General features: G+C 48.4%; 1 protein-coding gene across 3 annotated transcripts in view; it reads left to right on the forward strand.

The window, feature by feature from the left end:
* Positions 1-14,619, forward strand: part of LOC137425100 (transmembrane and coiled-coil domains protein 2) — a 94,929-nt gene that overhangs the window by 59,134 nt on the left and 21,176 nt on the right. For 2 of the 3 annotated variants that reach the window (XM_078776297.1, XM_078776295.1), the window contains one exon: positions 10,286-10,599. In XM_078776297.1, coding sequence (XP_078632423.1) covers positions 10,286-10,599 — 314 coding nt within the window. Of the gene's footprint in view, positions 1-10,285; positions 10,604-14,619 lie in introns of those variants that run through there. The other variant, XM_078776296.1, reaches the window with a different exon arrangement.

Genomic DNA, 14,619 nt, shown 5'->3' on the forward strand with positions numbered 1-14,619 from the left:
CTAGACAGTTTGATCAAAAGAAAAAGAGAGGGGGAGGGTGAGAAATTATTACTTTGCAAAATGGAAGATTTTTCAAGTAAATTGATCAGTTGACTTTGTTATTAGTCCCCGACCGGTGTACACCGGAGGGGACTATAGGTTTGCACGCCGTCCCTCCGTCCGTCAGTCTGTCAGTCTGTCAGTCCGTCAGTCCGTCATGCAAAGAACAGTTTTCCGGACTTTTTTTCTAAACGCTTAATGCTAATGATTTCAAACTTGGCACATCGTTTCCTCATGATAAGTTACAGATCAAGTTCGATCTTCACGACGTGTCGATCATTTTTGACAAAGTTATGGCACTTTGAACTTTGAGAATTCTGATAATTCTGATGATCCTTAACTCAGTGCCATTTTAAGTTTTAATTTCCTTTAGAAAATATTTTCTCTGCAATAACAGGACCGATTGAGATCAAATTTTCACCATAGGAGGGACTCGGTCTGGAGAATATTTTAATGGTAATTATGACGTCACAGGTCACGTGGTTCGGGCGCCATATTGTTTTTCGTGAAAACACGAAAACCCTTTTTTCTCTGCAACGGCTGAACAGATCGAGGCCAAACTTTGCATGCAGAATCGCATACCCATGACGAACAAAAAAGTCAACGAGCATGACGTCATGTGTCACATGGTTTCAGAGTTATGACGTTTTTAAGCATGAACCTTTAAAACCGAGCCCCTCCATCATTTTTGATCCAATCGAGGGGAAACATCACAGATCTGTTCCGCATGTCAGTCTACTAAAATATCCTTTTGGAATTTGCGATAACTCACGTGGTTTAGCAGATATCGTTGATTAAACGAAAATATTTTAAAAATGGATATCTCTTGAATCGCTTTATTGATCGACGTGAACTTCATACTATAGTAGACGTCATGAAGAGTAACAAGTGTGCAAAATTTCAAGATGATTGGATGTACGGTCTGGAAGCTAGAAGTTGTTATTGCGTGAAGAAGAAGAGGCGTCACGTGTGCGGATTTAATTATTTATCACATGTACAGACGGAAAGCATCGTTGGACACGACCTGTCGCGGTCATTTTAACCTCAAATAAAATTCTAATTTAAGATTTGTCAATAGCTGAGGTATATTAACAAACGAATAAAACAGATTTGGTCAAATTCTGACTTTTTTAACTCGATCGCATTTGACAGAGTTGTGACAAGCTGAGGAAGAAGAAACCTCGCATTGGCTTCTCCAATGTGCCATAAAAAAATGGATATCTCTTGAATCGCTAGTACCTCCGACCGTGAGTTGGTAATAATTTATATAATTCACACAGTGCAATACGTGCAGGCCGCTCCACGGAGCGACCTTGCGGGCGAGGCGAGGTGTGACACACGTGTCTCAGCATACCTCAGATCAAGTTTGAAAACCAGCATCAACCGTGCATAAATTTGCATATTCGATCAAATTTTGACAAAGTTATGGCACTTTGAACTTTGGTAGGGGACATGTTCCCTACAATACTCAGAATGCTTGTTCTGTCTGTCTTTGTCAATCGCTTACAAGTCACAATTCCAAACCAGTCATCATTAAGCTTTCCCAAGTCATAGAGGTAGTCACAACTGAGAAGCCTATAAATTGAGGTGAAAGGTCATTTTAAGGTCACATTTCTAAAATGGCCATTTTTTATCCGATTGACTTTAAAGTTGAACAGGACTTGCATATTGGGTCACTGAATTGGGAAACCAACTATTTTTGAGGTCAAAAAAGTCAATGGTCAACTCAATGTCAAACTTCTAAAATCATCAAATTTCATCTGAAAAGTCGTCAATTTCCATCTGATTAAACTGAACATTAAAGAGTAATTGCATAGTGCATCACTGCAAAAATGCAAAAATGCAAAAATGCAAAAATGCAAATGCAAAGTGCAAAAATGGCTTAATCGGGCTAAAATGGCTTAATCGGGCTAAAATGGCTTAATCGGGCTAAAATGGCTTAATCGGGCTAAAATGGCTTAATCGGGCTAAAATGGCTTAATCGGGCTAAAATGGCTTAATCGGGCTAAAATTGCTTAATCGGGCTAAAATTGCTTAATCGGGCTAAAATGGCTTAATCGGGCTAAAATGGCTTAATCGGGCTAAAATGGCTTAATCGGGCTAAAATGGCTTAATCGGGCTAAAATGGCTTAATCGGGCTAAAATGGCTTAATCGGGCTAAAATGGCTTAATCGGGCTAAAATGGCTTAATCGGGCTAAAATGGCTTAATCGGGCTAAAATGGCTTAATCGGGCTAAAATGGCTTAATCGGGCTAAAATGGCTTAATCGGGCTAAAATGGCTTAATCGGGCTAAAATGGCTTAATCGGGCTAAAATGGCTTAATCGGGCTAAAATGGCTAAATCCTTATATTATTTTCTGTATATATCTGAACGCAGTTTTCCTGGGTGTTTCATTTTAGTAGATAAGGCGGCGGGCGGAGCTTTGCTGTGTCCGCCATTCCGCGCGTTTAACTTTGTGTTGAGCTTTAATCCGCCATTGAGTTTTCGCCTCGGGAGTGTAAAGTCTCGCAAATCGGCCATCCGTAACTGTGGTGTTAATCACGGTTGCGTAACAAGCTCCTGGCATGGTCTGTGCCTAATACGTTCTTAGCTCTTTCACGAGCCTCGATCTTGTATACAAAAAAAAAAAAAAAAAAAAAAAAAAAAAAAAAAAAAACTGCATTGGGAAACAAAACTATTTTTGAGGTCAAAGTTCAACTCAAGGTCAAACTTCGAAAACCATCAATTTTCATCTGAGTAATCAATATTCTTCCAATTGACCTGTGCTTTGATTAAGATCGTCAATTTTAATTTTTAATTAAATGGACAATTTGATGTATCTATGGTACCTTTTTTTCTGGGGGAGAGGGTAGATTTTACAAATATCGTGCTCTGCACGACGTCTTTCTTGTTGTTATTTTGATCTTCCTTTTAATGTGTTGTATATTATTTGCAATTCGATACCTAAAAAGGCTGTAATGAATATCCCCCAATAACATTCTCTCACTTCCTGAGTATTTAGCTAGGGAGGCCAGTAACTAACTATACACCGCCTCATTAATTTTTTCCATTAACAACAACTGTTTCTTTTTTTAGCAATTCCACAAAGATAGGTATTTCTGTCAGCGAAGTGACGGGTCTTGTATTCTAGTGTGTTTCATATAGCCACTTGGTGCAAGCCGGTATTACAACTCGTAATAAGATATGCCAGATGTCATAAAAGCAGGGAATGAACCCGTCCGTAAATGTGGGTTCTTTGCTAGTACTACAGTCATACTCCGATTTATGTGGCCCCTTTTTACGTTGTTTCGCAAATACATCATCACATTATTAATATCACGACCCGATTTGCGTCATCTCAACTCACACTTGCATCTTTTTAAAAGTCATACCTTTATTCTCAAGTGTTTTCAGAACTCACCAGACTGATGAAGACCCCAGAATACATCGATGAAGTACCACTTCGGTAGATCGAAAAATCGCCGACAGAACTACTGTACTTTACGTCACACAAATAAATTTTACTGAACTGAAGATTGGGTAAGAGGCAGCGTAAAAGTGTTACCTCAGAAAGAAATTAGTGAACGAGGCGTTGATGTTACCTCGTTATTAAGTTTTCCTTCAACAACGATTTGTACCATCGCTAACAATGCCAACGTTCATTGAAGGAGGAAAGAGTAATTTGGAGGAAGAAGAAGAAGAAGAGGTACCAGTACCACCAACTTGACTGCTTCCTGAAGAGGTTTATTTTTATTAGTCCCCTACCGGTGTACACCGGAGGGGACTATCGGTTTGCACGCCATCCCTCCGTCCGTCAGTCTGTCAGTCCGTCAGTCCGTCAGTCCGTCACGCAAAGAACAGTTTTCCGGACTTTTTTTCTAAACACTTAATGCTAATGATTTCAAACTTGGCACATGGTTTCCTCATGATAAGTTACAGATCAGGTTCGAACTTCACGACGTTTCGATCATTTTTGACAAAGTTATGGCACTTTGAACTTTGGGACTTCTGATAATTCTGATGATCCTTAACTCAGTGCCATTTTAAGTTTTAATTTCCTTTAAAAACCAATTTCTCTGCAATAATTGGACCGATTGAGATCAAATTTTCACCATATGATGGACTCGGTCTGTAGAATATTTTAATGGTAATTATGACGTCACAGGTCACGTGATTCGGCCGCCATATTTTAAAACCCCTTTTTCTCTGCAACGGCTGAACAGATCGAGGCCAAACTTTGCAGGCAAAATCGCATACCCATGACGAACAAAAAAGTCAACGAGCATGATGTCATGCGTCACATGGTTTCAGAGTTATGACGTTTTAAAGCACGAACCTTTAAAACCGAGCTCCTCCCTCATTTTTGATCCAATCGAGGGGAAACTTCACAAATCTGTTCAGCATGTCGGTCTACTAAAACGTCATTTTGGAATTTGCGATAGGGCACGTGGTTTGGCAGATATCGTTAATTAAAGGAAAATATTTTTTTTTCAAAATGAATATCTCTTGAATCCCTGGTACCTCAGACCATGAGTTGGTAATAATTTATATAATTCACACAGTGCAATACGTGCAGGCCGCTGCACGGAGCGACCTTGCGGGCTTATCAACGAGGCGAGGCGTGACACACATGTGTCTCAGCATACCTCAGATCAAGTTTGAAAACCAGCATCAACCGTGCATAAATTTGCATATTCGATCATTTTTGACAAAGTTATGGCACTTTGTTTATTCTAGAGTTCTCCTCAAGCCGCAACGCGCGCCCTCAGCCTCGTCTCGCGAACGTCAAAAGCGCGACACAGTGCGCTCTTTCAGGAGGGGCGGAGCCAAGCCGAGCAACATATATATATACACATCGATCATTGATCTTGAAAAACAACGTATTTTGTCGTGCTTCTGCTGACCTGTCTGCGAGGTGTATAAATCGAAGTCCCGAGTGCGAATCACAGGTGAGCCCGTCCTGAGGTAATTAGTGATTGGGAACGATTCAGAACCTGTAGGTAAATAACCCTTGGTAATTTCCCCAACAGTTTTCCGGACTATAATTTGGAGTGCGGTAAGTCAAAGCTGTTAATATTCCTTGTGTACAATATGCTGTAATCGTGGACTGTTCTTTAAAATGCTTTCCTAGAATAAGCATCGTCAAAAACGTTTTCACTGAATTTTGTTTCCATTGACACAATTCTTCATATCAGGCAAGAATACATTGAATTCACATAGTTTACCAATAAATCAACAATACATATAGGGAGGTTGGAGTGTCACTTTACCATATGCTTCTGTGCGTATAATCTGCGTGAATACTTCTTTAAATATGTATCTGATACCCTGCCCTCTTAGCAGTATACACAGTACGCGTCAGAAGTAACCTAGCTTCCACGGTCCGCGGATAACCTGGTGAGGATAACCCGGTCAGGATAACCCGGTCTCACATCATCCGCGCCCACATTCAACCGTGCATAAATTTGCATATTTAATGAGGTTCGTCTGTCACACTTTGGTTTCGTGCGATTACTCCACCAAACATTGGCTGATTTCAATAAAATTTTGTACACACATGTGTCTCAGCATAACTCAGATCAGGTTTGAAAACCAGCATCAACCGCGCATAAATTTGCATATTTAATTAGATCCGTCTGTTGGTCTGTCAGTTTGGTTTCTGTACGATAACTGCACCAAACATTGGCTGATTTCAATAAAATTTTGTACACACATGTGTCTCAGCATAACGCAGATCAAGTTTGAAAACCAGCATCAACCATGCATAAATTTGCATATTCGGTCATTTTTGACAAAGTTATGGCACTTTGAACGTTGGTAGGGGACATGTATTGCAGCGCAATACTCAGAATGCTTGTTTAACTATGTCTGGTAATGGGGTCAAGAAGTCAAAGTCGCCGGAGGCATTATGGTTTCGGTTGTCTGTCCGGCTGTCCGTCCGTTTGTGATAAGTTTTCTTTACCGCGATAACTTGTGAACCAGTGGTGGGATTTCGACCAAAGTGGTGCAAGTATGTATTATGATTCAGAGATGAACTGATTAGATTATGGGGTCAAGTGGTCAAAGGTCAGAGTCTGTAATAGGTTTTCATTACCGCGATAACTTAAGAACGGCTAATGGATTTTGACCAAACGTGGTATAAGTATATATTTATGAATGAAAAGATGAACTGATTCGATTTAGGCATAGAAGGTTAGAGGTCATGTCAGGTAAAAATGTGATACTTGGGAACAGCTGAAGGGATTTAAATCAACCTTGGTAGAAGTATGTATAATGATGTAATAATGTGGGCGGAGGCATATATAGGTCGACGTTGCGATGTTGAAGAGTGCTGTTCTGGTTCTTTATTTATATGTATAGGTATTTGCATATAACTGTCATTAATCAAAAAAGGGTAAGGTAAAACGGGCTCTAACAGTATATATAATTTGAGTTACCATCGAGTTACCATCGATAGCTCTTGAATGAGCACATTATCAAGCTCATCATTCTTTTTAAAACGACAGGATGTGATGCCATTGTATGCACCAATCGATCAAAGAAGAGTTTCAAAATGTAGATTCCTGGGGAAAAAATTTGGAAAATAAAATTAGTTATCTGAGATGGAAACTGACTGTGATAATTTATCTGGCTGGTAAGTTGTATTCCCATATGTGCTTGTGTGGTGCTGTAATCATATTATAGTTGGTAGTTGGGTATAACTCGTAATAAACAGACATAAACCATCATTGAAACATCTGTAGATCATTTATGACATATCGAGAACATTCTGGCAAAGTTACCGTACATATAAGTAAACATGTCACTTGTGTGTCTGTAACGGAAGTTTTTATTTATTTATTCGAATTGGTCTAAATGTTGCAGTTAACATGCCATGATCCATGACGTGGTTAATTCCAAAATGATTCACGATCCATTTGCCTTCGGCCTCGCCTTGTAGCAAAAACGGTATATCATAATGAAAAAAAAACTACAGGAATCAGAAGAATGGGAGAAAAAGGGAGAGAACGTGAAGAGGGTACTACAGCGTATCATTTAACTATTGGGAAAAGGGAAACTATGGAAGATGAGAGATTTAATAGAAATATAAAAGAATGAAGGATTACATGCACATTGCACATGCATGTTTTCAATTTTTTTTTTTTTTGTATGCAAGATCGAGGCTCGTATAAGAGCTAACATTGATCACAAAAAGACAAACGGACACATAAAACATAAGATAAAGGGAGCGGGAGACAAGATATGGAGAGAGAGGGAAGCACACAAGTACAACATTTGAGAGCAGGGCCATCGGGAGATCTGTGGGAGGGAGAGGGCTTGGGGGGGGGGGGGAGGAGGCATGCAGAGGGGGGTGGGGATTTAAATCCAGGTAGGGCAGGGAAGGGAAGGCAGCATGACTGCAGGGAAATGGGAATGGTCTGAGAGGTATACAACACATGGACACTGCTTTGACTTCCAGGAAAGAAGTTGGTATTTCAAAATAGTGGATCTGGGGTGAATTAGCGGGGGTAGAAAAGATCAAGGTTTTGGATGGGGGAAGATAAGAGATGGTGGTGAACAGCTGTTTTAAAGACCTGGAGGGAGGAGTGGGATTGAAGAGAGTGGGGGAGTTTGTGAGTGAGGAGTCAATGGCATGGTACTTGTGTTAAAATAAATTGAGAGTTGGAAAAAAAATAACCTTCACTTTTGGGTCATCTCCATTTTAATGTGGGCCTCTTTTATTCCTTCATCATTCTTTCTAAATTTCTTCTTTTCTGTTTGCTTGCAAAGAAAAACCTTCCCCATGCATATCTTAAGGGGCTGGCAGGATGGTTTTGAGGTACGCACATTAACCTCTTAGCTGTTTAACCTGAATTTGAATCCTGACCCAGATATAAGCTGTCATGTGTTTCACTGGTCGGGTGGTTTATTAGTGTGTGTGACATCCATTGAATGGACATTGAGCCGCGTATCACATCTGCTATCATTAGTTGGCGGACGTTAAAGATCCCATGGTGTCCTTCGCGAAGAGTAGGCAAGCTATCACTGGCACCTTGAACAAATAAAAAATTCCTGCCCTGATTAACTGCATGGACAGCAGTGGCAAACCACCCAGTACCACCCTTGATAAGTAGCCAAGGAGCTGCCTTCAGGGTAGAGCACACAATTTTTTTTTTTTTTTTTTTTTTTAAATACTGAATCGAGGCTCGTGAAAGAGCTGATAACCGCGAGGGAAAGACAGTACAGGGGGACCGCGAGGGAAAGACAGCACAGGGGGACCGCGAGGGAAAGACAGCACAGGGGGCCCACGAGGGAAAGACAGCACAGGGGGCCCACGAGGGAAAGACAGCACAGGGGGCCCACGAGGGAAAGACAGCACAGGGGGCCCACGAGGGAAAGACAGCACAGGGGGACCACGAGGGAAAGACAGCACAGGGGGACCACGAGGGAAAGACAGCACAGGGGGACCGTGAGGGAAAGACAGCACAGAGGGACCTCGAGGGAAAGACAGCACAGAGGGACCGCGAGGGAAAGACAGCACAGAGGGACCGCGAGGGAAAGACAGCACAGAGGGACCGCGAGGGAAAGACAGCACAGAGGGACCGCGAGGGAAAGACAGCACAGAGGGACCGCGAGGGAAAGACAGCACAGAGGGACCGCGAGGGAAAGACAGCACAGAGGGACCGCGAGGGAAAGACAGCACAGAGGGACCTCGAGGGAAAGACAGCACAGAGGGACCGCGAGGGAAAGACAGCACAGAGGGACCGTGAGGGAAAGACAGCACAGAGGGACCTCGAGGGAAAGACAGCACAGAGGGACCGCGAGGGAAAGACAGCACAGAGGGACCGCGAGGGAAAGACAGCACAGAGGGACCGCGAGGGAAAGACAGCACAGAGGGACCGCAAGGGAAAGACAGCACAGAGGGACCGTGAGGGAAAGACAGCACAGAGGGACCGCGAGGGAAAGACAGCACAGGGGGACCGCGAGGGAAAGACAGCACAGAGGGACCGCGAGGGAAAGAGCACAGAGGGACTGCGAGGGAAAGACAGCACAGGGGGACCGTGAGGGAGACAGCAGACAGGGGGACAGACAGGGGGACCGCAAGGGAAAGACAGCACAGAGGGACCGCGAGGGAAAGACAGCACAGAGGGACCGCGAGGGAAAGACAGCACAGGGGGACCACGAGGGAAAGACAGCACAGGGGGACCACGAGGGAAAGACAGCACAGAGGGACCACAATCGATCTATCTTCTCAAGCTCCTCTTTTTTTCACTCACAATTGTTACCTTTTCTAATTATCCATTCTCTTGATGGTGTGCACATCTGGCATGGATGGTGTGTCTCCATTTCTGTCTTTCACTTTCCTTCTTACAATTCTGTCAAATTTCTGCATTTTGTCACTATCTGTGTGTTTTTTCTGGGAAAATGGCCTTAAAATGCATGTTGTTGTTGTTGTTGTTGTTGTTGTGTGTTTCTTCTACTCACATGGTCTGCACACCTCAAATTAGGCACTCATCAGTGTGAACCTCTACTCCAAAATTACACTTTATTTTGCCATAGTTTTTGCTTATATGTTTCAAGGTTAAATCAATCCTGTCTGATCATATGCTTATTCTGGCATGTTGGAAGAACGAAAAAATAGCATCAAGTAATGTAATCTTCCTTTTGGCTGCAAAGAAAGACAGCTTGATTAGAAAACGCACGTTATGCTTCACACACCATGTGCACAGGTTTGGTACGCCGCTCTTGATGGAAACAAAATGGCGTCAAATTGAAAGTTGTAGCTACTCCCAATATATGGGGACTCTAGGTGAGGGCAGGGGAGGGATAAACTGCACGTCTTCAGGGGATTGGCGCTGTAAAAAAAAAAAAAACGTTTGATGAACAAAATAAAAAGGTGTGTGTGTGTGTGTGTGTGTGTGTGTGTGTGTGTGTGTGTGTGTGTGTGTGTGTGTGTGTGTGTGTGTGTGTGTGTGTGTGTGTGTGTGTGTGTTGCCTTTCAAATGGTTTGCATTAATAGTTTGAATGAATAACCACTGGGATGTCCTAGTACCATCGCCCAGCAGCTAATATTGACCATGTAGTTGCTGCCCATATACTGTAGGTCACATTTTGTGGTTTAGGCTATTGGCACATCTGAGTTTCAGTCATTTTCGTGCACGTTCCATGGACGTGGAGCAGCAAAGTAGACATGTAAGTGTGTGTGTAAGTTGAAACACTGCGGTTCGTGTGGTGACCGAGTGTGATTAAGTGGAACATAAACATCTGTTTTGTGATTCTTTGCAGGACCTAATGGATGACACTGTAGGTGAAGAGGAGTCTGGCCTCGATGAGATGGGAGGGCACTTGGCACCCTTGCCTCGCTATGGCAGTGATGACGATTGCTCCAGCGCCACATCGGCTGGATCCTTGGGAGCCGAAAGCACAACAGTGACACGGCCTCCTGAGACTTATCGGCATGGACTCGAGACTGTGATGGAGGAAATACGCAAACTGCATGTTGCGCACAGCCACCTTGAGCACTCATTGCAAGAGATGAAGACCAGGCAACATCATGAGTTCAATGTGCTTAGTCAGACATTGCAGGAACAGCATTACAGGTGAGACTCTAACATTTTAGCTTAAAGTGTGAACTGCTTTTTGTTTGATGCTTGTTTGATTTCCGTGAAATTCTTGTCACAACACAAAGGTACGCACCTGTATTGCAAGGGTGGTGATGTTGTAATGATGCCATTTCAGCTCGAGAATCATTCAAAATTATCCGTTGTATAGCAGAAAGAGACCATTGTGGTTGAACAAGGAGGTAAGGAGTGCTATAACGATGAGCTGAAATCATTTATTAGGTTGTAGCGGCTGCCGCTGAGTTTTCACAATCGCCTTGCACCTATCAAGGACGCGGAGCGATCACCATGCCGGGCTCGTCCAGGACGCCCAGGCCCGCGCTCAACTTGCCAGGCCGCAGCCAGGACGCTGGGCCACGCCCCCTGGCGCCGGGCCTGGGCAAACCCCCTGGCGGAATAGATATATATTGCTGACTGATAAACGGTTTTTCAGAGTGCCTGAGTGTTTGATTTCATTAAAGCAACTCAGATGAATTCTAGCTTTTTGTCGCGTCCATTCTTCCGATCGACGTGGGAGCCCCGGCTCCTTCATTGGTGACCTATCGACATGGACACGGCAGTCGCCCTTAAACTGCCTACCTTCTGGGAGGCTCACGCGGCGGTTTGGTTCGCACAGGCGGAGTCCCTGTTCGCCCTGCGAGGCATCACGGCCGACGACACCCGCTTCCACCATGTGGTAGCTGCGCTCGGGTCGGTTACCGCGGCCCGCGCCCTGAGCCTCCTCGAAAGCCCGCCAGCCGCTGACAAATACGGCGCGATTAAGAAGCTGCTCCTCGATGCTTTCGCCCTCCCATCGGCGGAACGCGCACGGCGCCTGCTCGATCTGCCTGAGCTCGGCGACACGCGCCCTTCCGAGCGCATGGACTACATGCTTTCACTGCTCGGCGAGCACTCTCCGGCATTCCTGTTCCGGGAGCTGTTCTTCCGTCAGCTGCCTAACCCGGTACGCCTCGCCCTGGCAAGCACGACGATCACAGATCCCCGGGCCCTTGCCAGAGAAGCCGACAAGATCTCCGCCGCAGGACAGCGCATCGTAGCGGCGACATGGGACCCACCGCCGTCCGACGCAACACCCAGGGCACCCGAGCACCCGGCACGGTCGACGGCCGAACTGCCGACGCCATTGGCGGCCGCTCTACCGAGCCGACCACCTCCGGCACGACGACCGAGGCCTCCACCTGACCAAGCGTGGTGTTACTATCATGCCAGGTTCGGACAGAAGGCCCGGACATGCCGACCCCCGTGCACCTTCGGCAGGCCGGGAAACGGCCGGGCCGGCGTTCATTACCAGCCATGAGCGCCGGCCACACAGGCAACTTACTGTTCATCACGGATAAAGCGTCCGGACGGCGCTTCCTGTGCGACACCGGCGCCCAACTGAGCGTCATACCCGCCTCTGACCAGGACAGGCAATCCGCGGTTTGCGGCCCCTCCTTAGTTGCGGCCAACGGATCGACTATCCGCACCTTCGGCCCGCGCAACGTCACCCTCTGCTTCGGCGGCCAACGCTTTGCTTGGACGTTTGTAACCGCCAACGTGCCCGTGGCTCTGCTAGGCGCCGACTTCCTCTGCGCACACGGACTGCTGGTGGACGTCCAACGGCGTCGTTTAATCAACGCTGAAACCTTCAGCTCCCTGGTATGCACATTGAGCAGCTCCGCGCCGACCGAGCTGGCATGCGCCGTCCCGGCGGCGAACGAGTTTGCTCGCCTGCTCACGGAGTTCCCGGCCCTCACGCGGCCGACGTTTTCGGCCGTCGCAGTACGGCATGGGATCGAGCACCACATACCAACCACGGGCCCGCCGGTCTACGCCAGGGCCCGCCGCCTCGACCCAGCCAAGCTCGCCGTAGCGAAGGCCGAATTCGACGCGTTGGAGCACCTCGGCATCGTGCGGCGCTCCGATAGCGCGTGGGCCTCGCCACTGCACATCGTGCCAAAGCCGGGGGGTGGATGGCGCCCGTGTGGCGACTACCGCCGTCTCAATGACGCTACCACCCCCGACAGGTACCCGATCCTGCATATCCAAGACTTCTCCGCCCGTCTGGCGGGACGGGTCATTTTTTCGAAAATTGACCTCATACGGGGATATCACCAGGTACCTGTCAGGGCGGCCGACGTCCCTAAAACGGCAGTCATCACGCCGTTCGGCTTATTCGAATTCTTGCGGATGCCGTTTGGTCTCAAGAACGCGGCTCAGGCGTTCCAGCGCTTGATGGACGGCGTGCTGCGTGACCTGCCGTTCCTTTTCGTTTACCTGGACGACATCCTCGTCGCCAGCACGTCCCGGGCCGAGCACCTCCTCCACCTCCGGACGCTGTTCGAGCGCCTCAGCGAGCACGGCCTCATCGTCAACCCGGCCAAATGCCACTTCGGCACGACGGCCGTTGATTTTTTGGGCCATCACATCACCAAGAACGGGGCCGTGCCGCTGCCAACCAAGGTCGAGGCCATCACCACGTTCCCGCGTCCCCGCACCATAAAGGCCCTGCAGGAATTCCTGGGAATGGTGAATTTTTATCACCGCTTCGTGCCCCGCGCTGCTCAGCTCATGCGGCCCCTCTACGAAGCCCTCCGGGGCATGCCGGCCAAGCACGACATCGCCTGGTCCGCAGCAATGGATGCGGCCTTCCAAGGCTCAAAGCGGGCCCTCGCCGACGCAACACTGCTCGCTCACCCGGTGCTCAACGCTCCCATCGCCCTCACCACGGATGCCTCCGACTACGCGGTGGGCGCCGTACATGAGCAATGGGTGAACGGGGTTTGGCAGCCACTCGCTTTTTTCAGCCGGCAGCTCCGGCCGAACGAGCTCAAATACAGCACGTTTGACCGGGAGCTCCTCGGTCTACACCTGGCCGTCCGCCATTTCCGCCACCTCCTGGAGGGCCGACCTTTCACGGCGTTCGTCGACCACAAGCCGTTGGTTTACGCCATGGCCAAGGTCACGGAGCCATGGTCGGCCCGCCAACAGCGCCACCTCTCCGCCGTGTCGGAGTTTACCACGGACATCCGGCACGTCGCCGGCAAAAACAACGCCGTGGCCGACTGTCTTTCCCGGGCCAGCGCGAACGCGGTCCACCTGGGCGTGGATTTTGCGCTTATGGCGGCGGACCAAACCACCGACACCACGGTGCAAGCCCTCCGGGCGGCGGACACGGGCCTCCGCCTGGCCGACATCCCCTGCGCGGACACTGTCCTGCTCTGCGACGTCTCCCAAGGCCAGCCTCGCCCCATCGTGCCCGTCGCCTGGCAACGCCGCATCTTCGCCTCCCTCCACGGCCTTTCCCACCCGGGCCGGAAAGCTTCCCAGAAGCTGGTGTCGGCGCGTTTCGTCTGGCACGGCCTTCGTCGGGACGTCCGCGATTGGACCAGCGCCTGCACGGCCTGCCAACGGGCCAAGGTCCACCGACACACCCAGGCCCCGCTGGCACCTTTCACCGTGCCCGAACGACGTTTCGACCACGTCAACGTGGATCTGGTGGGCCCCCTCCCCCCGTCACGGGGGTTCACACACCTGCTCACCATGGTGGACAGGACCACCAGGTGGCCGGAGGCCGTTCCCCTCGTCTCCACCACCACCGCCGACGTGGCGCAGGCTTTCATCGCCACCTGGGTCGCCCGCTTCGGCGCACCGGCGGACATCTCGTCAGACCGCGGTCCACAGTTCACCTCCGAGCTGTGGGGCGCGGTCGCCCGCAACCTGGGGATCAAGCTCCACCGTACTACGGCCTACCACCCCCAAGCAAACGGGTTGTGCGAGCGATTCCACCGCTCCATGAAGGCCGCGCTCATGGCCGGCCTTCAAGACGTCGGGTGGGCCGACCGGCTGCCGTGGGTCCTTTTGGGCCTTCGCACGGCCCCCAAGGAGGACCTCCAGGCATCCACCGCCGAGCTTGTCTATGGCCAGGTGCTACGCGTCCCGGGCGAATTTGTGCCCGACGCTACCAGTCCCTGGTCCGCAGCTCACCAGCGCTCGGACCTCCAGGAGGCCGCCCGACGG

The sequence above is a fragment of the Myxine glutinosa genome, chromosome 4 (assembly GCF_964187855.1).
Source record: "Myxine glutinosa chromosome 4, kmMyxGlut1.1, whole genome shotgun sequence".
NCBI lineage: Eukaryota > Metazoa > Chordata > Myxini > Myxiniformes > Myxinidae > Myxine > Myxine glutinosa.